The sequence below is a fragment of the Lagopus leucura genome, unplaced genomic scaffold, assembly GCF_019238085.1.
Source record: "Lagopus leucura isolate 7727_CA_CO unplaced genomic scaffold, USGS_WTPT01 Super-Scaffold_100002, whole genome shotgun sequence".
NCBI lineage: Eukaryota > Metazoa > Chordata > Aves > Galliformes > Phasianidae > Lagopus > Lagopus leucura.
The window spans coordinates 79,841,590-79,867,849 of NW_024962263.1; the positions used below are offsets into that span (position 1 = coordinate 79,841,590).

At 40.9% G+C, this 26,260-nt stretch overlaps 1 protein-coding gene across 1 annotated transcript in view; it reads left to right on the forward strand.

Moving 5' to 3' along the window:
• Positions 1-1,160: 1,160 nt before the first annotated feature.
• Positions 1,161-26,260, forward strand: part of FER1L6 (fer-1 like family member 6) — a 65,427-nt gene continuing 40,327 nt past the window's right edge. The window contains exons 1-13 of the mRNA XM_042870006.1: positions 1,161-1,496; positions 5,948-6,030; positions 9,269-9,395; positions 10,356-10,410; positions 10,485-10,616; positions 10,934-10,996; positions 14,776-14,854; positions 15,880-16,036; positions 17,134-17,320; positions 20,475-20,667; positions 21,631-21,977; positions 24,042-24,150; positions 25,441-25,621. Of these exons, the coding sequence (XP_042725940.1) occupies positions 1,462-1,496; positions 5,948-6,030; positions 9,269-9,395; positions 10,356-10,410; positions 10,485-10,616; positions 10,934-10,996; positions 14,776-14,854; positions 15,880-16,036; positions 17,134-17,320; positions 20,475-20,667; positions 21,631-21,977; positions 24,042-24,150; positions 25,441-25,621 (1,748 nt within the window). The 5' untranslated portion in view covers positions 1,161-1,461. The remainder of the gene's footprint in view (positions 1,497-5,947; positions 6,031-9,268; positions 9,396-10,355; positions 10,411-10,484; positions 10,617-10,933; positions 10,997-14,775; positions 14,855-15,879; positions 16,037-17,133; positions 17,321-20,474; positions 20,668-21,630; positions 21,978-24,041; positions 24,151-25,440; positions 25,622-26,260) is intronic.

Below are 26,260 nucleotides of genomic sequence, written 5' to 3' on the forward strand. Positions count from 1 at the left end.
TAGCTAATTTAGGAAGCATTTTTCCTCCTAGCCGTGCTTTGCCCATCTGCTCAAGTCAAGTGAGTCTGACTGCTGCCACTGGAAGACAAGGCAGATTCCTGACTAAAAGCTTGAACCTCATTGAACCAAAAAAGATAAAATAACAGGCCTGCAGAAGCAGCCATTTCCCTAAATCATCCAAGAGAAGCGAGAGGATGTAGCTCCCTTCCAGTAATTAAAGGGAGTGTATAAACTGGAGGGGGAAGAACTGTTTACATGGGTTGATAGTGATAGGACAAGGAGGAATTGTTTTAAACTAAGACAGGGGAAGTTTAGGGTAGATATTAGGAGGAAGTTTTTCACTCAGAGGGTGGTGAGGCACTGGAACAGGTTGCCCAAGGAGGCTGTGGATGCCCCATCCCTGGAGGCATTCAAGGCCAGGCTGGATGTGGCTCTGGGCAGCCTGGTCTGCTGGTTGGCGACCCTACACATAGCAGGGGGTTGAAACTAGATGATCTTTGAGATCCTTTTCAACCCAGGCCATTCTATGATTCTATACAATATGAACCCGGCCAATCATTTGCATCAAACTGCACAAAGCTCTTTAATTTGTCTGCTGCATTTTGCACTCCCATAAAACTGTAGTTGCTTCAAATGCTATGGATACTTCATCACAGCAGTGAACTTAGGTATGTATCTTCAGATGAGTCAAATGCAGTTTCAAATGTGCCCTTGAAGAGAGGTACAGCTTCATGCCAATAGCCCTTCATCTCTGTGGGTCAGTTCTGTCTCATTTGCATCAGGAAAAGTTAAGAACAGTGTGAAAATGGAACTTATGGAACTGCAGAACAAAACAGGTCTTGTGCATCTTTAACCTGTTCTCTGTAAGGACTGGAGCACGGTCAAGAGGAAGTGTTGAAGAAACATAGTTACAAGTTACATATACAAGATTGGAGGAAGGAAATATGAGTAATTTGTTAAGGTTAGTAGCTAAAATTGGCATGCATTATTAACTGGGGAGGTGGGAGGAGAACAGGGAGACACAATCCACAGCCCTGTGTGTTGGGCTGCAGTAAAAAGATGAGAAAATCACAGGTGAAAAGAGTAGGAAAATGGAGAAAATGAAGTTCTTATTTAATTACAGCAGAGTATAAATTCACAGAAAGTTCAAACAAGACAAGTTCCAGAGGGTGATAACTCAGTCTGGAAGCCAGCCCCTTCCAAGGTCTCTTGGTGAGGTGAAGAGGCTGACGTTCTTCTAGCTCAGAGCTGCTGGAGGAGAGCAGTGTGTGGCTTGCTGGCTTCTCCTGCAGATCTCCCCAGAGCAAGAGTTAATGTTTGCATAGGGAAAAGGCTTTGTTCCGGTTCAGTGTTTACCAACTGGACTGACCAGGCACAAAGTAGATGAGTCTTAGTTAAAAATATAAGCTTGGAGAACCTGTTCACAATGTAAGAGGCAACATTTGGAAGTGAAAAAGCAGGATGGAGGCCACAGCAGTGGCACCTCAGGCACACAGGTATGTCTGATACTCTGGGGGGACTTTTCCAGGGGTTGATTTTAATTCGGCTGGTTGCTTTTGAAGTATTCTTCCAGAAGAAAAAGAAAATACACAAATCCTCTTTTTCAGGTTTATCTGCTCATGTCAAAAGTGATTATTATTGCCTCTCTTTTTATATTCCATACTGTCTTGTGTCTCATCACTTCTACATGCATGAGGTCAGGGTAGTGTTTTACTGGAAGATGAAACTAAGTTTAAACTTACTGCAGAAAAAAATCAAAGAAAATTCAGTGTATGGTAAAGTTACTTGTACTCTTATGCTGTCAAATCTGAAGTGTTCTTTTCTGTGATCTTTCCCTTAAATTATGTTGCAAATAGCAATTATGGGATATCTAAGAGAACATCATACGGTGCACGATGTGAACACGAAGCCTCTGTGATAACAGGACAGCTTAAATGAAAAAGAAGGGGCATGAAAGGATGTTTTTGAAAAACTGACAAACTCAAAAGCTGGAAGCTGTAATGGGTAAATGTTGATGAGAGGGGAATACAATTTGTGAGTCTTTCAAGAAGTATGATAATGAAGTCAGAACCCCAATGGACCTGTGGCAATGATAGAGGGAAATGAACTCATAAATCGAACACATTCTTGCTATAATCAAATGCTATTGAGCAGTTGGTGAACCACTCTTACATACTACTTATGCTGGGGAAACTTCAATTAATTGCGGTCAGACTAAGACTCCTGTTGTCACTGTACATGTGCAGAAGAAAAAAGACTATCCTTACTCCAGATTTTCACGATCCCCATGCAGAGAGAACTGAGAGATCCTATTTATTTATTTATTTATTTATTTATTTATTAAATTAAGCAATGTTCTCAATTAGCTGAGATGGCAAATTTCTAATTGCTTCTTTTTAAGGTTATTATAACAGGAAAATTCCAAGGTAAGCATGTCTGTAACCTGTAGAAACTAATTTCTTCTCTGTGGAAATGAATTTGTTCCACTGTACCTTAAATCTTGTTGGTTCCAAGAAAGAACAAAATCCTCCTCTGTCTTAATGCATTGTGTAATATATGGGGACTGAACCTTCACTGCAGTCTGTCAGTGCTACCTTCAGCCTCACCACATTCCAAAGACGGAAGAAAGACTTTTTCTGCACCCCAACTAATCTGCACCCTACATGCATCCCAATTCACCAGATTCTCACACTGCCATATTTGTTCCTTACTGACAGCCAGGAGATTTCCTTCAGGGCACTGGAGAAACTTTTTCACGATATATGTCCCTCAATATGGCTTTTAAATATTATCAGCTTCCCATTCTGGTTTGCTGCAAATTTTCTTCACAATTAAATACACATTGAGTTTGCAGGTAACTTACGGTGTTTGAGCACTGACTGGCATCAGATTTGCCCAGTTTGTGGGTGCTGTTTGTCTGAGCTGGCTGGACTGTATTTCTCCCAGGATCCTATTTTTATTTATACAGCAATTTAGGCAAACAAATCCTTTGATAATAGGGGAATAAAATGTTGCCATTGTAATAAATGGTTTGCTTTCACTCTTACCACTGGCATTACTAGCAGAAAATTCTCAAGTGGTATAGATTTTTTCTCCCCTGAAATATGAGGCATATTTATTTCCTTGGAAAAACTGTAATATGAAATCATGCCCATGGAGATACCTTCTTGAACTAATGCTACCAGTAATTGGGAAAATGATGGAGAACAGTCAGTTGTTAGATACCACTGCTCACAGATTCATGTGGGTTTCAGTGAATGCTTCAGTTTTAAAAAAGAGATGTAGAAAACTATATTTTGAAAATATAAAAGCATGTGATTTCAACATTTCAAGATGAAATGTTTTGGCTATGCTAATATGTGTTCTTTGTAACTTTTCACAGTGCCTGCAAACAGAACCATTTATTCCACTCTAAGTACAAAGAATGTGAACACTGAGCAAAGCTGAGTGTGTGGGCAGGGGAGATCTGAAAGAATATGACTTACATTTTCACCATGAAGTAAAGCAAAATGAATCATTAGCAGCAACTTTGGATTTCTGATTATACGTTAGAGTGGTACGATTAATTCAAAATAAGTCTATAGGGTTTTATCTAATAAAAATAACTTCCCAAATCTGTCTTTGTTCTATTATTTTGCTCCCTTCTTTCCTCCCTCTCCCCTTCCCCCACTTCCCCCTCCCCCCCATCTTATTTTTGGTCTCAGTTTTGGCCCTCAAAGTGCAGAGTCCATTATTGCCCACTCCTGTCCCAAGCTCTGTTCAGTTTATCATTAAAGAGGAACTCCTGTGTGTGGCTCCTATATTCTTGTAACTGTTTTGCCAAACCTTGATTGGCTCCACGATGTGATGCATGCAGACTGTAAGGGTCATTATTAAACACTGGCTTAAACCTCTCGAAAACCAGAAAAAATGAAATGATACACTCCAGTGCTCAGTGGTTTGATTGCTGCTCCCCAGTCTCCTCTCAAACACTGAATCATGCAGCTTAAAATCATCCTTTTTGTTAAGGGAAGAAAAGATAAGAAAACCATGAGATCAATGAAAACCAACCAGTCCTTTCCCAAAGTGTGAGAACAGCTCTGTCTCTCAAGGAACCAAATGCAGGATAGCAAGTATGTCCATCCCACTGCTCAGAACTTTGGGTTAAAAGGAGAAATCTGGCAGTTTTAGCACAAAAATCTTCCATGTTGCTGAGGACAGATTCTGTGCTAATCTCTCCTCAAAGACAGTGGGGTGAGGTCCCATATTCTGTTGGAACTTGATGATCTGGAATTGGAAGTAGATGATCTTTGAAGTCCCTTTCAACCCAAGCCTTTCTGTGCATCGATGATCTTCCCCCCTTGGCTTTTCTCTGCAGTATATGAACTCCTACCTTGACTCTAGAGTATGAAGAATCAGAAGTTGGAGCAGGAGGTCAGGTTGGAAATGGAGATTGTTAAATTTCTTAGTTTTGTAGTCATACTTTGTTCTTTGCCTGTAAAATGATGGAACAGCCTCAATGCCCCATTCCAGGGCCAGTGCTCCTGGATCCACAGTGCAAACAAAGGAGATTTGATGGGATTATGCTATCTGGCCACCAAGGAAGCATTCCTTGGAGTAGATATGAAAGGAATAAGAATCACAGAATCATAAAACCATTTAGGTTGGAAAAGATCACTAAGATCATCTAGTCTAACCATCAACCCACCACAACCCTGCCTACTGAACTATGCCCCTCTGTGTGACATCTATTCTTTTCTTGAAAATCTTCAGGGATTGTGACTCCATCACCTCCCTTTTCAAGTACCTTGCCAAGAAGATTCTTTGTTGATGGGAAAACAATGTATGACTTATAGAGATGTTTCCTTTTGTCTTCTTCTGTGAAACTAACTGCAAAACAAACTTCTCTGTCTCTCTACTCGCTAAAAAGCTGTAGGAGCAATGGGAAGGTAAAATAGGAAAAGGCAGAATAGCACAAAGCTCTGAATAACCAACCTGGCTCCTTGCTGTTCCTTGAAGAATGCTTTAACTTAGTTCAGCAGCTGAACTGCTTGCTGCCACAGGGAGATTTGCAATGGGTCCCTAATGAATGTCTTATCATGTTTTCTCTGTTATGGCAGCCAGCCCAGGTCTGTGCTGGCCTGCCTGGATCTCACCCTATCAATGCCTGCTGCTCCCAGATAACTGTGCTAGGCTCCTGGCTGTGGTTAAAATAGAATGAATGCAAGAAATAAGAAATCCTTAGTGAAGGCAAAGCCACTTTAACCCATGATTGTAGAAATGACTGTAGAAAGCTTTGTTTTAAGTTGCTGAATTCCCTCATTCAGTATGGGGAGGAGTGGGAGGCAGAAAAGCCACAAGCAGTGGTAGCTGGGGTTGGTGCTAGGCTAAACTGTCCCCATAAAACAGCTTGAGGAAGATCTCTTGTCCAGCTCTGCTTGTAGCTTTGCTGCTGGGGGGAATGAGAACTAATTAAATAAAAGGCAAAAGCTGTTGTGAATATGCCACCAGCGCTGTGCACATCCACACCAAAGAAGTTTAAATAAATGCTTTTATGTTTATCTTAATTCACTGTAAAATGGCTTTTGGACTGGAACCTAAAATCTGTAGGAAGTTTTTGTTTCTAGTATTGCCACAGGAGTGGGAATTATGTGTGGGCAAGTCAGTAGGACTGGAAACTTGAACTTCCTTTTTTTGCCTCTTCCTGCTGTCTTGGTTTGAAAAGAAGCTCTGGCTCTCTGTCAGCATGCTTGCCCGTACACTGCCAAATTTTTAAAATAAACTAAGTTAGATGAAGCATGAAACTGGAGAATTCTCTTGTTTGCTTTCAATAAAAGGCAAATCAGAATATAATGATATCACTTGGAAATCAAAATGCCCTCTCAGCAGGTCTTTGAATTAAATCAGAGTCCAGCACAGAAAAGGGCTGGAAGCTGTTACAATGATTGTTTTTCTTTAATTTTTTCAGAAAGGGGCTGTTTGGTGGCATGAAGCTGAAGAAGAAGAAAAAAGGCGAGAAAGGGTTGACTATTGCAAACAAAGACGCGCTGGGTAAGGCCTCATAAATCAGTACTGCAACTGGTGAGAGCAGGTTGGGGATCGTGTTATACCTCATTTCATGTGAACTCATTTGAATTGTGTCTTACAATTGCTGCCTTAGTTTTGATAAAATGGGCAGTAAATTCTTTATCACTCTTAGGTAAACAAAGAGATTACTCTTTTTGCATGAAGTATTTTGTTAAATCCACCTTCGGATCCTGCAAGTTCAAATTACTGTCTCTAATAGAGAACAAAAATAGGCAGGTGGCAGGATTTTAACAGTTTTTTCTGTTCTGGTGGAAACATCATTTCACAGTTCCTCCTGAAGATCTACTTCTGGAAACCTACAGAATGGTGCCTGGATAGGCTGGATAGATCAAGCAATTTTCCACTTATGTATATGGTGGAGTGGGTTTTGTTTGCTTCCTTCCTCTTTTGTTTTTGCTTTTGTATTTTATCTTTAACAGCTTTAAGTGCATTCATAAGACATGCAGAGTCTTTTGTTTCTTACCCTGGAACACATAACTGTTTTCCAAGCTAAGGAGATGCTCTCCAGCATTCCTACCACTGCCATTTTCCTCCTCTCCCCATAGTCCTCTCATTCAGCTCCACAAAAACTCACATTTCAGCCACAAAAAATTCTTTGCTTTCTGTGATGTTATGTTACAGTTTCATGCCTCAAATTTAATGAGACATTTAAAATGTGGACTCCTTAGTGTTTAGTGCAGCCTGTGAATTACAGTGCTGCCATAAACCAGCCATGTGTATCTTGGCTCACTGTTGGGCAGAAACAGGAACACTTCTTTTGTGTCATAAATACTATTTAGCTAAAGGGCACTGTTTTAAACAAAAAGATTCTCTTCTGGTCCTTACAGCAAGGAAACTCCACTTCGGAGAAGAGAAAACAACACCATTAAACTTCTCAGTAATGACAGTTATGTTAGAGTTTATTTACCTTATGCTCTATAAAATATGCTGTGCTCTACGAGATAAACTACATGGTAACTTTAGTTTACTGTGTAATCACTTGTATCTGTATAACTGCTTATTTCAAATGATTCTGTCTTTGAGATATTGGATGGATTGGGGTCCTTATGCTGCTTCTTCATTTATATCATTACTGTTTTGTGGAAGAGTTGAAACTAGCAAAGATGCAGATATTACCATCTCTTTCTTGTGTTAAATGGGAATTTGGGCTTAGGAGACCTAGCAGAGAAGTGTGCAATGAGGGAGTGTGGTGATTCATTAAACCACTTGCTGTATGTACATAAGGGAATAATTCCTGCTGTTATGTGCAATATATATACAGTTATTGAGTAAAAAAGGATATTGATTCAGATACTAAAATGTCAAGAGAATGGAACTGTAAAGCAAAAGTGTTGCAAAGAGTTTACATCTCAACAGAAGCGTGGACCTTGCAGAGAGTGGCCCAGGCAGGACGTCACACTGGCACACGCCTGTTCCCAGCTGTGGGGTGGAGGGGAAGATTTTTCTGCTTTAGCCTACAAAGCAAACAGCACGGAGTACTACAAGCCCCTAATCAAACAGCATGCTCTAGAGTAAATAGGATTTGGGGAGTAGTCATGGGGACTTGGTACTACGGATGCAAAACTCTGGACAGACACCTTTCACTCAAGCGCTGTAAATCAAGTCATGTCTACATGGATACAGACAACTCACTCTCCCTGTTCCGGGCAGAATGAACAAGAGCCAGAGGGGCAGTCAGAGAACATATATAGTATATGAGATTGCCCCATCAAGAGACTGGGTATGTCAGCTCAAGCACAGAGCTGCATAACAAGGCAGTAGGGCACCCAGGCTGGCTTCTCTGCTGGCTCATGATCACCTTCCAGCACAACCAAAAGTCCTGTCTCTCTACCTGTCTGGTGGTTTGCTGGGAACAGGGGCTTGTGGAATCCAGCTGCAGAAGGACCACATTCACACCTGGTAAGTGCGCTAATTAGAAAGTGAGTTTTACTGTATGGTGGATGGTCCTTTGCTATCATCAGCAATTTCTAAGTACTACTCAAATCACCATACCTTTGCAAAGGGATGAGGAAGCAGTATTAAAATCCTTTACAGAATCAAATAATTGCTTCAGTTGGAAAGTACCTCAAAGATCACCCAATTCCAACCCCCCTGCCATGGCAGGCTGCCACTCCCCAGATCAGGCTGCCCAGGGCCCCATACAACCTGGCCTCAAATGCCTCCAGGGGTGGGGCACCACAGCTTCTCTGGGCAATCTTTATCTAGTTTTGTAGTTGGGATACAGTGCCACAGAACTCTTGCAAAAGATACATTTGAATGTATTTCCTTTCATTTGATGCAAGGATTTCTCCACAAGGTTGTCTAAGCCTCTAAGCCTCTAAGCTGAGCAAGTCAGTTTAACTTTTGTGGATGCCATCTGACATTTAGACCAGAAATAGCTCAAGTCCAGAGTCACTGAACATTTCTTGCTTATCTGTGTACATTAGAACCAATGACAGGCAACCAATAACTAAACTTTCACCTAAAATGGACAGGTCCCTTCCCAAGGCGGATGCTGAATACAAACACACTCAGCAAGGGGCAAAGATGCTGGCAGAACTTCTGTTGGGCCAGGAGGACTAAGCAGAGCAGTATGAGAAAGGCCAAACTGTCCAAATATAGATACGTACCTCTGAGCTGGTTACTAGGACTCAGGAGAGTGAGGAAGAAAAATAGGCACTTCTGAAAGCAATTTGTCTCGTCTGAGCAGAGCTGTCTACAAGAGATACAATGAATCATGTTCAACTCTCTTTTTCTGTCCTTGATCTACCACTCGTCATCTCTGCAGCAGGTAAAGGTGAGCAATGATTTCAAAACCAGGCTCCAAATTGGTAACTTAGAGGGAAATGGAGGGTGTTGGATTGAATGACAGATTCACTGCTGCAAATACAGGCAAGTAACGGTGATTATCTGTCCCACCATCTTTCTAGTAGATGAGAGATGAGGCAGTCAGGTGCCACTGGTATATGCGCCTGTTGTGAATGCACACGGTGTGACGAGAAGAGCTGTACCCTCAATTTATGTGTAGTATAATTTTTTTTGCACAGAACCTGCTGTTGTCATCAGTGCTGCTCAGTACGAATCCTCATTGTGACCACTGTGATACCCAAATAAATAAAATATGCACATCATACTGATGAATTCGCTGCTCTTCTCCAAGTTAGCTTTTTTCTGGCAGAAATCAGAGACTGGGTTTATTTTCTTGATTGTTTTTACTCACCAGGTGATCAAGATGAAAGTGAAAATCTTCAACCTGACACTCTTGGAAGACAAGAAGAGGGAGAGCAAGACCTGATGAACAGCAATGCATTGTCCAGTGCTTTTGGATCCTTAACCCCAGAGAGGAAAAGGTTCTCGTTGGCGTATTTTATGTCCCTTAAAACACCTTTTCCATCTTTCTCAGGAATGGTATTGGCATAGGACAATACATCTGTTGACAGAAAATCCATTTACTGACAGCGGTGATCCCTTCACTCCTTCCACAAGACAGAGTGGACGTGCTTGTCAGCAAAATATTATCAGCTCAAGGCAGATTGTCACCAGATGCTGTCTAGTTCAGGGAGAGATTGAAACGGATACTAGAGGGCCTGAACTCTGCTGCTAATGAAAATGAGCTAAATTGGCCAGCAGTCTCTATAATCAGGTGTTTTATGTAGTTGTTTTTCAAGAGGGGGAGGAAAGGAATCAAGTTTGATGGGATCAATGGGTGAGATCATTTGCTTGAATAGCAGGTAGCTGTTATGGACTGTTCAGATGCTAAGCATTTCCCTATTACCAAATGCATGAAAGACAGAGAGATCTAAGTGGGATGTCATGTAAATCCAGGTATGAAATTTTATAGTATTCAAGGAGTCTGCCACTTGAACTAGAGAAGAAATGTGCCATCCTATTTTCATGTCTTATGAAAAGCAATAGGAAAAAGGAATAGACCAGTTGCCCTGTGGCACAGTTCTGCATGAAACTGGTGTTGCACCTTGCATGTTCTAATGAGAGGCACGAGCAGAGCAGTGCTTGTACCCATCTTCCAACAGGAGAGGAGGGGATATATTGATTTCCATGTGCATGGCCCTTGCCCATGGACAGCTGCAGTGGTTCAGATTGTGATGCAGCTGCCATCTGATCACAGGTCTGAGCCCTTGGAGCCACACATGTCCTTCTGATGGTGCTTGAATGACTGCTGGTGAAATCAAGTCTAAGAAAGCTACGTGCCAAAAAAAATAACAGCTCAGTGACAAAAACTCTTTGCAACATGCATCCAAGTAGTAGGTCTAGCCAGAGATGCCTAATGAACTATTTTGTGGTTGATACAGGGCAAAGCTGGTGCCCAGAATTCATGAAGAGGAGATGAAAACCCAGAATTACCAGGTGAGCAGGGGGTGGCAGCCCTTACACACCTTTATGTGAGCTGGGAAAATATGTGTTGTCCTTGCTCCCCACAGATTGCCATCACGATCACTGAGGCCAGGCAGCTGGTGGGTGAGAACATTGACCCTATAGTAATCATTGAGATCGGTGATGAGAAGAAGCAAACAACAGTGAAAGAAGGCACAAATGCTCCCTTCTACAATGAGGTTGGTGCTTTCTTTTGGGGAAGACATTTTCTTCAATGGCTCTGAGATATCTCCACTTGGTGGCTTGAACTGGAATGGACAAATTGGTAGAATCTGCATATCTGAGCAGGGACGTCTGTTCAGTAGCAAAGGGGTCTGGGCTTTCCCTTTTGTCCTGGGAACAAGGAAAGCTCTTTGCCATGCCCACCACCACCTCTCCAACTCCCAGATTTTATTCTCAAGGCTCTGTGGGGTAACTGAAAAAGCTAATCCATGATGCTGACAGTGCTGCTACCAGCACAAAGAGGATTCTGACCTGCTGTCCCCTTCTTCCACAGTACTTTGTGTTTGATTTCGTTGGACCACAGGTGTTTCTGTTCGACAAAATAATCAACATCTCTGTAAGTACCTAGGAAAGCCCAGTACAGTAATAGTATCTGTGTCATTTTGGCTCTGAATGTTTCTGCCTAATGCAATTAAAAAGAGAAATAACGTTTGGTACCAAGGGTGCTATGAAAGCAATAGAAAGTGTTGGAAGAGGAAAGGAGAATGGAGAGGAAAAGTAGGAAAGGCAGCTGGCAATTATTTGAATGAAAGCAAAGCTAAACTTAAAGGAAGATGAGGTGTGGATTTTCAGGGACACACATTGCTGGCTTGGCACTCTGTGAGACAGAAAGATAAACTTCACCTTAGAAACTTTACAAGATCATAGAATCATAGAATCATAGAATCATAGAGGTTGGAAGGGACCTCTGGAGGTGAAGGCCAACCCCCTGCTAAAAGCAGCTTACCTACATCAATTTGAGTAGGAAAACATCCAGAACCTTACATGCTCTGTTGGGTTTTTTTGTTTGTTTTTTTTTTTCCCCATTTCTACTACCAGAAGTCCCACCACTTGGGATGAACAGTGAGTTGTTGTCCTAGTCCCAAATCACTGATTTTCCTAAAGTGCCTTGTCCATTTCAAGAAGTACACCAGGAAATGGTGTACTGTCAAGCTATGCTTGACAAAGTCAGGCGATGCTCAGGAGCTACAGGAAAGCACAAGAGCAAAACCTTCTTGAGATGTTCAAAATGTTCTTGCTTTGCAGAGCTCATTATGAAATGACTTTTCCCGCTACGAAAACCAAAAGTCTTCATTTAAAAATGACCATCTGGACATCTGGAATCCCAGTGCTGGTAGTAAATTGAAAGAATCCTAAGCTCAGATCCACTCAATCACTTACACACCTCAAATACATGAAATTCATACCTATGCAGGATATCTGCAGATCTGACCTTCACATATCCCTAAGGACAGAGTTTATTACAGGCTGACATTGTTCCCTCTTCTCTGGGAGTAGATACTGTATAACTGTTAAGATTATATCACAGCATGTGGCCTTCGTAAGTTCTTCTGATGTGATAGCATATAAGGGCAATACTGACACATCAAATATTGTGAACTACAGCATTTTGGGAATGTATAGTAATTTTTCTACAAGGTATAGTCAGTCTTCTGGAACTCATATTCTTTACATACTACTTACATATCTCCAGTGATGGACAGGAATATGCCAGCTTTCTGAGTGTGTTGATATGTGGGGGATGTGACAGCATTAACTGGTGTCAATCTGCATAGCTTCATAGGGCTCAGAAAACATTTTGATATAAACCTGGTGAAGGTGAAATTAAAGAAGGCATCCTAGATAAAAATGACATTTTAAAAAGAGAATATTAACGTAGTACAATGCTCACTGATGCTACTGAAATGAGAAATTCATTACTTTTCAGCACAGTTTCAAAGAATGCAACATGTTGGGATAGAAATAAATAAGAAAGGAAATATACATTGGGAGAGATGGAAAGCTTCAAGGCACTTGCTTAGCATGAATATGACTTAAAGAAAAACAAAGATTAGTAGCTGCCATTATCAGCAATCACTCATGCAGTGAATCCACATAATCTGTGAAAACAAATTCACATTCACATGCATCTGGAAGCTCAAGGAAAGCAAAAAAGATTAGTGCTATTTTTTTGAGTCCAGCCTTTCAGCTGCATTCAGACTCTGCATTTGAGAAGAAAATGAGATTTTCCATTTCCGAGCACCTACTAGTGAACAAATACTTTTCTCCTTTTATATTTTCCAGTACATTTTAGAAACCTTGCAGTAATGTTACAGTGCAATTGAGATGCCCCTTATGCTGCAATACTGAAATACTCCTCGGTTTAACACTCTTTATACTTGTCCTCATTCAGAAAATCTAAAGAAAATTGTCTCTAGTCTGGAAAGATACAAACCTTTAATATGAAGTGCAGATGTGATGCTCCCTTCCAGGGAAGGCGAGGCGTTTGCTATAAACTTAATGCTTGCATACTTTGCTATCATAAAAAAAAACCCTATGCTTGAAAAAGTACCAGGAGAAATACAGAGCACTTAACAGAAGCATTAAGGTATTCCCTCAGCGGTTAGAAGTGCCATAGAGGGCATTCATCCAAGGACAATCATGTTTCACACAGCAAACCTCCAGATCGAGTAGTGAGGGTTACACATCTGCTGTTTGAATACCTTGCCATACCCTGGAAAGAAAATACAAAGAGCAGTGAGACAACATCATGTCAGACTTAGGCACACCCCCTCGTCTTGTTTCCAAAGTCATAAAGCAACTTCAATGTCTTGATCATGGAAAGCCTACGTCCTACTTCCCCATTCCACCTACCCTTCCTGGTGGGACAGCAGATATGGGCAAGCTTCTGTTCCCATGCAGTTCTTCCAAAACTATGATCTTGTCACATGGCAAGATGAAACCCACCAGTTTTCATGGCTTATTCCTCCATGGGTACCTTAGTCCAGCCTTGTCAGAGCAAGGCTGCAGCACTGTGATGGGACCTGGTGGCATAAGGGATTGAGAAAAGCAGCACCTGTGCATGAAGCACTGGCTTCACATCGACCCCTCTCCTACACAAAGTTCAATTAGTTTTTAAGCTTTAATCATAGGATTGAATAAAATTTCTCCTTTGTCTTTTGATTTTTCTGTCCTACTTCAACACCTTCCATGATGAAGTGAGGTTTTACCAAGGACAGGTGAATGTGATCCCAAAACCACAGTGGCACACTGAAGGGTAACACAGAAAATGAAGTCACATGATAAATCCAATGAAAAATCGCTGAAGTCCAGAGTCCCTGACATAGATGTGCAACTCCAAAGTCAAAGTATGAAGTCTTTCAAATTCCTAAAATGCTCTCAGATATGTGAATATTTATCTCCAAATTCTCAATTTCACTTTTGTGAAACTAAGCCCAGGGATTAATTTGCAGTTGGGCCAAGATTTTCTAGATGACTCAGGCTGTTTTCAGAAAGCATTTCACAATTGAGGAGTGAATTCTAACCTTGTCAGCTATTCTGGTGAGAGGCATATTTTTTAAAAAATGCACTTCCAGAGCCAGTCTTCCCTTAGAATATGTTACTAGCATCTGCCTTGCCTGTAAGATGGAGCATACAGACGTATTTGAAAACCAAACACAAAAGCACAGAGATGTAGGAATTATCTGACAAAGGAAAGTTATTAATCAAATTTGAGTTCAACTGAACTAAATGAAATGCATTACTTGCCAGGAAGGCTAAGGAGACAGACTCACTGGGACCTGCTGCCATCTCATTTACATCCACATCACTTCTCTGACTTCATTAATATGGTGGGGGTTAAATAAGGACTGAGTCTCTTTGTTTAATACATGTTGAACTGCTGCAAAGGCACACTTTAATTCTTTCTCCTGTGGGTGTACTTGGTTGATATGGCAATTCATAGCTGAATTGCCATATGACACAGTTTCTGCAGCCTAATGTGGAACCAGCTGTGCCCCATGTGTCTATCCTTATTATGATTTATTGAAATTTACTGAGATAAGTGATGTAACTACATCTACTCTGAAGACATATCCATCTGATTCCTCATCTGGGAATAAACCTTCTTACACATCCTGGGATGAACCTGGGTGATTCCAAATGAATGCAACTGAATTGATTTCAAAATCTGCACAAGGCATGAGGGAAGAAATTCCAAATGCTCCCTGTATCTGCAGCTATAAGCAATCATCTTCATGATTGTCATCTTCATCTACCTCTAAACCAAATGTGATCTTTAAATTGCTCTTATGTTGATAGAAAAAAAGAGGCAGTAACACTGCATTTTCATGACAGGTGATGCACCATAAACTGATTGGGAGTGTGCTGATAGGCTCCTTTAAGGTAGATCTGGGGATGGTGTATGCTCAGCCAGGTAAGTGGATTCCTGCCTGTTAAACCTGTTAAATCAGTTGGAAGGAAGGAAGGGGGAGGTGTGTTGCTTTTCCACTTATATGCTTGAGGTGTATATCAAGGGACAAACTCAGCTGGATTTCTGGAAGGTTTGTCTTCCTATATGGATGACAGATAACCAGACAAAGCTGGTTCTCTGGAAGGAAGAAAGTTCAGCACTGATAACATCTTGATGATCTGTCCTTTGCTAGAGTCAGCATTTAATTACGGGGTCAGAGTGGGCAGCTCAGTGTTTACAAAATCTGAACCTACCTGCTCGTTACCACCTGTGCTGGCAAAAGGGGTGGGGAGGTGGGGAGAGAGGAGAAAGTGTGGAAAAAATTGTGAGAAGAGCACATGGTAAAAGGAGAGGCAGACCAGAAAGGGGGAGAGAAGAAGGAAGTGGCAAAGAGCTGACCATAGCTCCACTCCATCTTCAGAGATGTCCAGAACTTACTGAAATTTGTAGTTAAGGAAAGATTACCATTTTTGTCCTGTTTTTACAGCCATCTACAAAGTATATGTCTTTTTCTCTTCCACAGTTACTCAGGGACCTCTTTGAAGTCCTTTCTAACCTAAGCCATTCTATGACCTGATCTCTCCTAAATGGATGCATTTAGACCACTTGCTGTAGGTGTTACACAGACACAGCATCTAGAGATGTAACAGCAGAGCCATTCAGGCCACCCTCTTGCTGCAGGAGAGTACTGAAATCTTCAGACAGTTCTCATCAGAAATCAGGTCATTCTTAAAGCTTCAGCCTTAGTTCAGCTGCTGAAACCTTACCTAGCCTTCCCCTGGTCTTCAGTCACTGATCCTAGTAAACACTGATGAAAATAACCTTGTTCCCAGTGAGACCTACATCAATTCTCTTGTCTTCCTTTTTGGTCACATAACGTTTTATATCCTCAAATCCAGCTGAAAACACAAATGATTGCAGTGCCCTTGATGCAAATGGAAAGGAGCAAGTTTTGCATGTTTTGGTGTTTAAGTTTGTCCATCTTACAGGTCATCAATTTTGCGACAAGTGGGCGCTTCTCACAGATCCTGCTGATATTAGGACAGGAACCAAGGGATACCTGAAGTGTGACATCAGTGTGACTGGGAAAGGCGACACGATACAAGCCACACAAAAAACAGCTGATACTGAGGAGCAGATTGAAAAGTACTGCCAATAGTTTCTTTCTTACTGCATCCTTCTTTACTAAGTACCTGAAAAGTCCTCTGCTCTCTTTTCACTCCTGTCATTGCTAATACAGGGTTAATAGCTGAAGTTATCATATGCCTGGCTGTTCTGATGTACTGAAAGAGAGAAGTTTTTATAATCCTCTCAAATAAATTGAAGTCATAGTCACTTATCTGTAGCTGACAGAGCTGACCAGAACCTGTGGCTAGGTGCCAGATTATCCTTGATAGAAGATTCATTGATTTGATCAGTTGAAATATTTTTGAAAAGCAATGAAATAAGAAGAAAAGGCATGAGAAGCTATTACTTCTTATCTATCAGATATATGCATATTGTATTTTTCACATTCTTAAATAAACTCACATGCACTCTCCAAGTAAAATACAGAAATTAAGGTGGTAACAAGCTGCCAGTATACTTTAGATTTTACAAAAGCAATGTTAATACTGACATATAGGACCAAGCTCATGAAAGGCCACCAAGATATGGAATTGGATTGCATGATCTACAAGGAGAGCTGGGAAGATTCATTACTTGAGCCTTATGAAAACGAAGGGGGATCTTACTGCTGTCTCCAGCTGTATAATGAAGAGGACAAAACTTGATTATTTTCAGAGTAGAAGAATTAGAGGCTTTGGATACAAGTTAGAACAAGGGAATTGCTGAACATAAATAAATAAATTTATATATTTTGTACCATGAAGGTGGTTAAATGTAGCAGAGGCCAAGAGAGAGCAGGTGGAAATACTCAGAATTTATCAGACACAGTGCTGAGCAACCTGATCCAGCTAGACCTGTTCTGAGAAGGGTGTTGAAATAGGTAATATCCAGAGGTCACCTACAGATGACGTTTTCTGTGCTTTTAGAAGCACATATATGTCACACAGATATGTTTGCTGAATAACGGTGTATTATTTTCTCATAGTAACCAGAAAATGTTGTGGTTCTGGAGATCCAGAAACAAATTTATACCTCCTTTTTTTATTTATACTCAGAATGCAGGCTAACTTGGGATAACAATTTTGGAAAAAAAAATCACTTTCAATTTTAAAGAAGTGTCTTCTCTTTCCTTTCAGGAATCTCTTGATCCCCAAAGGATTTCCATCTGAAAGACCATGGGCCAGGTTTTATGTGAGAATTTACAAAGCAGAAGGACTTCCAAAGATGAACTCTAGCATCATGGCAAATGTCACGAAAGCGTTCATAGGCGACAGTAAGGACCTTGTGGATCCCTATGTGGTGGTCATGTTTGCAGGTCAAATGGTAATTGGGATCCTCTTGATCACAAATGTAGGCCTTCTTTCTTGCTAGCTGTATAGTAAGCAGGCAGTAGAGCAGATGTCCTTTAATTTTTTGTTGTGTAAAATAAGGAAAACACAGATTTATTTCAAAGAAGGAAATTTTTCAGTTCTTAAATTATTCAGGAAAAAAAAGTAAAATAAACTCTTGATGTCAGCAGAAGAAATAGTATCATCCTCACAGCAGTAGGTTGGAGTCAGGCAGCAGTAGGGAAAAGCAAATTCTGCAGATTTTTTACAAAAGCATCAAGTTACAAAACAGCAAATTATGCAGTGTGGTATTAAGTCAGTCCAATATTCTGATCTCCTTAAAGTGAAAAAATGAAACAGGATTGAAGTCAGTAAAGTAGGTTTTAACTGGATTAAATTGAGGGATCCAGTTCCCCTGTTACAACCATGACGGACCACGTCAAGGAGCTTGTTTTGATTATTGACATTTTGATTATTGACCTAAATAATGAAAGAACCTAACTGAAAATTATTTAAAAGCAGCAATACTTTCTGTGTGCAAGGAATCCCTGGGGAGAGAGAGGAGGAGTATATTTTATCCTCTAAAGGTTTTAGACATGAGAATGAGGACTTTTGTGCTGAGTTCATGTTTTGCTGTGAATCCAAATGGTGAAAGTCTGAAACTAGTATGGGTTAAAATGATTGGTCAGATGTGTGCGGTTAGTTCAGGGTTAATAGAGATCTGAAGAAAACACAGGAATGGGTCATCAATGTGAGTCTGCATGCTAGCATGTCAAATATGGGTGTAGCTCATTTGGACTTCCTTCCTTAGTTGTTTTCATCAAATGTGAAAACAGAAGGCTTGTTGCTGCTGTGATACGGTCCTGCCATCTTTTACAGGCTAGGAGAAGCTCCAGTTTATATCTGTAGCACACAGATATGTGCCTAGAGCATGAGCCACAGTAATCATATTTTAAACTAGATAAATCACCTAAATTAAGGTAATACCATTGATACATACAGTCTGGCAGCAGTAATGAATTTAAGCTTTTATGAGACAAAATGCATGGCATTACTACCACCAAGATATTTCAAAAGCCATTTTCAGATGTGCATTTTATAGCATAAACATAAATGTCTGGCTTCACAGATATGTTTTGGGCATAAGGGTCCCAAGAATTAGGAAAGGGAAGGAAGGGAAGAGAAAGAATTAAGAATTAAAGAAAGGAAGAATTAAGAAAAGGAAAGTCTAGAAGGGCATATCTGGAAGAAGATTGAGGTATTCAACAATTTTTTTGCCTCAGTTTTCACTAGCAACTACTCTACACACTGCTCTCAAGCAGATGGTACAGAAGGTGGGAACCAGGGGCACAATGCCTCTCCCACTGAGAAGACCAGGTTTATGAGTGCCTGGGAACCTGAACATCCAAAAGTCTATAGGTACTGATGAGATACATCCCAGTGTCTTGAGGGAATTGGTTCATGTAATCACCAAGACATTCTTGATGATATTTGAAAACTCGTAAGCAGTCAGGTGAAGTCCTTGGTGACTGGAAAAAAGGCCAAGAAGATGACCCAGGGAACCACTGACCTATTTGTCTCAACTCACCTCAGTGCCAGGGAAGATCAAGATTCCAGGAGGATAACTCCTGGAAGCTGTGCTAAGGCACATGGAAGTGAGGCAGGTGATATGGGATAATCAGCATGACTTGAACAAGGGCAGGTCCTGCATGACTTGCTGCTTTTTTTGATGGTGTAACCATGTTGGTGGACAAGGGAAGAGCCACTGACATCCTCTGTCTGGACTTCGGTAAGGCCTTTGACATGGTCCCTCATAATGTTATTCTCTCCAAATTGGAAAGATATGAATTTGATGTGTAGACTGTTTGATGGATGAAGAACTGGTTGAGAGATTGTACCCAGAGAGTGTTGGTCAATGGCTCAATGTCTGGACGGAGATTGATGCTGAGTGGTGTCCCTCAGGGATTAGTACTGGCACTGGTGTTCTTTAACATCTTCATCAACAACATTGACAGTGGGATCAAGTGCACCCTCAACAAGTTTGCTGATGACACAAAGCTGTGTGGTGTGGTCAACATATCCAAGGAATGGGGTGACATCCAGAGGGGCCTAGACAGGCTTGAGCATTGAACCAAGGAGACCCTCATAAGGTTCAACAAATTCAAGTGAATTGTTGTGTCCTTGCACCCGGGTTGTAGCAACCCCCACTATCAGTATAAGCTGGGGAATGAGAGGATAGACCACAGCTCTGATGAAAAGGACTTGGGGGTACTGGTGGATGGGAAGCTGGACATGAGCCAGCAATGTGCCCTTGTAGCACAGAAGACCAACTGTATCCTGGACTGCATCAACAGAAACGTGACCAGCAGGTCAAGGGAGGTGATCCTGCCCCTCTGTTCTGCACTAGTGAGGCCTCACCTGGAGTACTGCATCCAGATGTGGAATCCTCAACACATGAGAGATACAGACCTGTTGGAATGTGTCCACAGGAGGGTAAAAACAATCTAAGGGTGGAACACCTTCCCTTTGAGAACAGAGAGCTGGGGCTGTTCAATCTGGAGAAGACTCCAGGTAGAGCTGATAGCAAATTTTCAGTATCTAAAGGGGAGCTGTAAGAAAAAAGTGGACAGACTCTTTAGCAGTGTCTGCTGTGGCAGGATGAGGGAAAATTATTTCAAATGAGAAGAGGGGAGATTTAGACTGTATGTAAGGAAGAATTTTTTTTATGATAAGGGTAGTGAACACTGGAAGTGCCTTAAGAGTGGTGGATGCCCCACCCTTGGAGCCACTCAAGGTCAGGCTGGACCAGGCTCTGAGCAACCTGATCTAGCTGTAGGGTCCTTGCAGGGGAGTTGGACTAGATTGCCTTTAAAGGTCTCTTCTAACTCAGAAGATTCTATAATTTTATGAATTAGATTTTATTCTAAGGTGTGCTGTGTGCAGCTAAGAATCCTTAAGCCATAATGTGGTCTGTTATTAGATACTGAGGGAAGAAAAAAGCTAATAGAAAAAGCAGAAGTACTTTCAACACAGGATATTAGTGCTTAAAAATTAACTGGTGAAATGTTGATGAGTGCAATTAAAATACTCATTGCTGTTCTCAAGAGTCTAATCCCTGCAGAGTTACATATGCTGGACTTTCATTTCAGGGTCGGACAACTGTGCAAAAGAATTGTGCAGATCCTGTATGGCATGAACAGATTATCTTCAAGGAAATGTTCCCCCCACTTTGCCGAAGAGTCAAAATCCAGGTCTGGGATGAGGGCAGCATGAACGATGTGGCCTTAGCCACCCACTTCATTGACTTGAAGAAAATATCCAATGAACAAGATGGTGACAAAGGTAAAGGAAAAACGGCTATTCCAGAATATGCCCCTATGGTAAAAACCAGCTGTTTGAGATCTGAGCACTGATTAATTCCATTTAGGGATTCCCAGTGTTCAAGTAAACATCCATGTCTTTTGTTGTTCTCAAAGTCCTTTTCTTTGTTTAATTCAAAGTTCTAGGTGTATGGTAGCGTGCTACTTCCTTACTTGGCATTAATTGGTACCTTCTTTGTGACTGGCAAGAATTTTTTCCAGACCATTAGGGATAAACTGATGTAAGTTTACAGTTTGTGCCAGTATCTCTTCGGCAATGAAAGCAAAAAGTGCACACCATAGGCAGAACAGGCTTCTATCCTGGAAGAGAAACGTGTTTTTGTTAACACTCAGATGGGTGCTACCACAGCTCAAAGCGATATCATAAACAACTTTGTAAACCCTCATTTATGTGAAACTCACTGCCTTGAGTCTTTTCACAGATGACTGAGCACATGTCTCCAGCCTAATTTATACTGTGTTATCACAGTATGGAACACAGTCAGTTGTCTTTGGCCATTCAAATTTGTACCTGACTCTTTCAACCAAAATCATATGATAAATCATATAAGGTGAGAAGTGACTTGTGCCTGTGAACAGCAAGGCGAGAAAGCCTCTGCTACCATGTCCCAGTCCTCATCCTTTGGGAGCAAGGTATTTTCTTCCAAGAAGTTTGATAGGTCCTATGTTCCCAGCACATGAAGCATGAATATCTGCTGATAAAGAACTTCAGATTAACAGAGTCCCTGGTTGAGTATTAACAGCAGCTACTGAGTGCCTAAGATTTGCCCTGCAAAACAATGATCTATAGAAATTGGTCCATACCTGCATAGAAATGGACCCAGGCTTGGCTTTTGGAGCATGAGAGGCAAACTTCATTGAACAGACTGCCAGGAATGTTTGCTAATGCCTAATGGAGATGCCATAAAATGTGCTTTATTCCCAGGGTTCTTGCCTACCTTTGGGCCTGCCTGGATAAATCTCTACGGCTCAGCCAGGAATAACAGCCTCATGGATGACCACCAGGATCTTAATGAAGGTTTTGGAGAAGGGGCATCTTTCAGGGGGCGTCTCTTCATTGAGATTGCTGTGGAGATACTTTCAGGAGGAGCTCGTGAGTCAAAACTTTCAAGAATTATCAAGGATATCAAGTTGCCAGCTAAAGATAAAGATAAAGCAGCCAAAGGAAAAGACAAAACTGACAAAACAGGAGAGGATGGAAAGTCAGCTTCTCCTTCAGATAAGACGAACTCAACTGAAGTGGAAGTTGAGCCATTCGATGTGCCTTCAGAGGTTGGTGTGATATTAAGAGAGTGATTGACACATACCCCTGAACTTCTGAGGATGGCTTTGATTTCTACAGTTACATTTAGATCGTGTAGTACTGCTGTTATATGCTCCCCTCTTGCTGCCCCCATAGTCTTGCTATCTTCTGATAATAAAGCAATTCAAATGGAACATTAATGTGTATCCGAAACTCAGAGAAAAGTACTGCTTAGGACTCAGTTTCCATAAAACTTACCTTCTGTATTATAAGTTCTTCTGCACTGTCTATATCTATGTATTCCTATTAGAAACATATGAGGTAAAAGCTGCTAAATGACACAAGTCAAGGAGTGTGTTGTCAGAGAAGTTGGATGGATAACTGCAGGCCAACATGTAAGTCTGGGCCCTGGTCTTGCTTTATGTACCTATCTAGCCTTAAATTGCCGTGGCCCCTCTGTTCTTCTCTGAAGACTGTAAAAGCAATGACATGAGAAGAAATTTATTTTCATATAGATTTTCCTCCACACAGAAGAAATCCATTACTGTAAGAGGCTCAAACAATGTGGCTTTAGCTGCTAGCTAAATACGCCAGGTAGAGGAACAAACCCTGCGGTATCACAAATAAATATTAATTGCAGTAATAAGGATTTCTTTCTGGCAACTGTGTCTCAATTTCCAGTATGGAATGAGTAAGAAGTAGCAACGTAACGCAGTGCTGCTAGATATTCTTTTGTTTCAGCAATATTTCATGCTATAATAGACAAAGTAATTGTATTTCATCTCTCTGAAAAGAAAAGCGGAAAAAGGAGCCGTTACAAATAAGTTGGAAAATGTCTCATAGAGCCTCTGGGACAACAGAGGCAAATTACCTGGCTCCACGGGTGAACTTTGCTGACTGATTCCAACAGCAAGAAGACATTAAACATTTGTTATTTGCTTTCTTTGTAACGGGAGGTAAATGTGTGTCACAGTCTCTGAGCCTCAGCGTTAGTAGGCACACTTTGCTCCGGGCTCATACTGAAAACAATCAAGGTGCAGAGAAGCTTCTCTGGAGCTGCAATCTGCATGTGGAGTTGTGTTTGGTTTGAAATGCTGCTAATTCTTTTGTTGGAAACATACACCCTGTTGCTGTGGATAGCAAAGAGTTATTTTCAAAAAGAAGAGACTGTGGGCTATGTCAAAAGCTGTTTCTGCTTTGCAAAAGGCAGGGAAACTAACATTCATATATAGATGATTTTTTAATCATTTCCTCACTCTGTTCAAAAAGATTCTCATTCTGATCTTGCCTGATGGGCTTCAATAACTGATATTCATTTGAGGAGATCAGTAGTGCTTGTACTGGGGAGATTGTGGCAGTCAGTATATGAACCTGGGAGAACGTAAGCCATAAAATTCAATTCATTTGAGTTTAGTCTTGACTTGAGGTTAATAGCTTGCTTTGTTGATGTCCCAAGAGGACTCAGCTGGCTTTCCTTGAAAGGATCTTGAATGAGTTTATATAGAACAAAACTGAGTCTCAAAACTTCTCAAGAAGTGACATTTTTTAGTGCCTGCTTCTGTGTCACGATTGTTTGGTTCCTGTGCTTCACTTTATGTGAAAAGCTGACAACACAGTTACCAGTGTCTGTGCTGTGATGCTAGGGTAGGCAAATAACCCACCAGGTCAACACCTTGATAATGCAAACACAAGAGCAGTAGGTTAAAGTCACTCCTGAGGAACAGAGCTGGGCAAGCAGCAAAAAGTGCCCTTGAATTACCAGAAACTTACAGGTGGAATGGTGGTTTAAGTGTATGTGGAAATAAAGGAACTGTGTAAGAGACTACTGGTGAAGAAGGACATAAAGTGAGAAGAAATTACTTTTATGTGACCAACTGATATTAGTGGACACTGTTGATACAACCAAAGTTATTCATGTTTTTCTCTTTTTCCAGTAAGAGCAGAGTGGTATTACTTCTCACTGACAATCTCAGGCTGCTAGATCTACAACAGTTAACACAGCTGCTGGATACTTGTGAAGTCTCTGTGCTGCAAAAGAAGAGTAGAAAGTAAAATAAATATCATGTTTTTTCTGCCTCCTTCTTCTCCAACAGATCTATGGAGAAAAATCTGAAGAGTTCCTCCTCTTCGGGACATTTTTTGAAGCCACAATGATTGATAGGAAGATTGGAGACAAGCCAATAACCTTTGAGGTTTCTGTTGGTAAGTGTGTTAAGTCTTCTTTAAAGAAGAGAGGATTTCTCACCTGCATGTGGACACTATGTGCTACAGAGTGCTGTGTCTCAAGTATCACCCTCAGAACAAGGCTTACAAGTTGGAATTAAACCCTGATTATCAGGGCAGCACATGGGTAGTGCCATGCTCATTCCAGACTTAGAGTCTTATTGCAAAGTAGCACCCTGACACTTGCCATCTTTGTGCCTGTGTACCTTGGTGTGCTCAGCAGTAAGGATAATTGTGCAGGGAGAGATTGCTCTCACTAATAGAGCAATCAATGAGTGATATTGATTCATGCTGAAACTTAGCAGGAAGCAGTGCTAGGAATAACAAGAAACTCATTTTGTATAATTGGTTGAGAAATGATACTGATTTTTGTATTCTTGTTCGAATTACTGCTAAAGATGAGTCTGGCTCTGATCTCAGGATATGAACATCTGCCAGATACATGTGCAGTTGAAATTTGGATCCAAATTTGGCAAATGATCTTTAGTTACATGAAGGGCTGAATCCAGAATCCAGACAGGGATGCTGTGTGGGGTGACTCAGCACATCCCTCTCCTTCAGTGAATCTGTTGTGCCTTTCTTTAAGCTGTAATTACCACTTTCATGGATACACAACTTTCCCAGTGCTGATAACTGCCTTTTAAGGAAAAATCTTATCTGAGAAGATGATTGTGTTACTGGCAGAGTATTCTAGTGTCAAGCATGAGGCTGTGGCCTCAAGGTGTTGTTCTTACTAAAGGTCCCTTTGCAACCCTTACTTAACAAAAATTGTTTGGCTGAAAATGAGCTATAACGCTTCTGAGATCAGGCTCTGTAATTATCATCCACATGTTGCAAAAGAGACATACAGTTACTATTTAAGACAAATATACTCAGGGTCCTGGGTCTAGAAATATTAGTGACAGTATTGATTTTGTTCTGAGTTTCTTTAGTAAAAAAATTCCAAAAGAAAATTGTCATCCTCCTGCGGTGTTCCTGTGGGTTAGGTGTTAGCAGGCAGAGGATCTCTCAGTGATGGGCCTTGGTATTCTAGATGCCTATTGGGTAGGGTTGGTAATGGAAGCATGGTTCTGGAATCTGAACAGACATTGGGATGAACATAATCAGTCAGGACCTCTCTATGCTTTGGTATGTCAGGAGCAGATAATGATAAGAGTGGAGGGACAAAGAAGTTTCACTAGTATGAATATTCTTCCTCTTTTTTAAACCTCATTCAGGTTTACCATCTCCTTGCTAGTCATCTCCTCACTTGTAATCCTGTGTCTCTAGGTAACTTTGGCAAAGTTACTGATGCAGTGTCAGCAGGAGCTGGAGGGAAAAAGAAGGCACGTGATGAAGAAATGGAAGAAAGCCTACTACATGATAAGGACGATGAAATGTGTCATAAGCTTGGAGTACCTCTGGCATCCACCACACACCCTGAGAGGCCACTAATCACAGGTGGGAACAGGTGAGGATCTGTGTTTTAAGGCCTCATCGTACACAAACTTTGTTCTTTTATAATCCTGTGGGACTAATTAATAAACTATAACAGCATTAAAATGATTCTGTGGAATTAAGGCTTTCAAAGAAGATCTTTGTGCATCTTTGATTACATCTTTCATGATAATAAATTTGCCAGGCTTCACTGCAGTGGTCTGTATCCAATTTTTCAGTATTTTCTGATCTTGGCTTCATGGGTTCTTCAACTTCTGGTGATTTTCAAAAGAGCTGTGTTATGCCAATTATACTTCAGAAAGCCATAAGAAAGAATGCATCTTCTTCAGTGCTGTCTCTGGTTTAGGATGTATACCATGATCGCAAGAAGCACCTATCGTGCCATCTCCAGCAGTAGAATAACACATTGGAAATATTGACATGTGGTCAAGACAGAAATAGTTTCCCAAAACACTTTTGAGAGCTAATAGTGATAAATGTAGATTAAAATAGCAGGTAGTAACAAAAGAAGAATGGAACGGTCCTCTTAAAAAGAAAAAAGAAAAAAAAAAAAAAAGAAGAAGGATGGAGCAATGGGTAAATATATGCAGAATTCTTCTTGTTTATGAACAGAAATGAAAATGTTTAATTCATTTCAAGGATGCCAATAAAA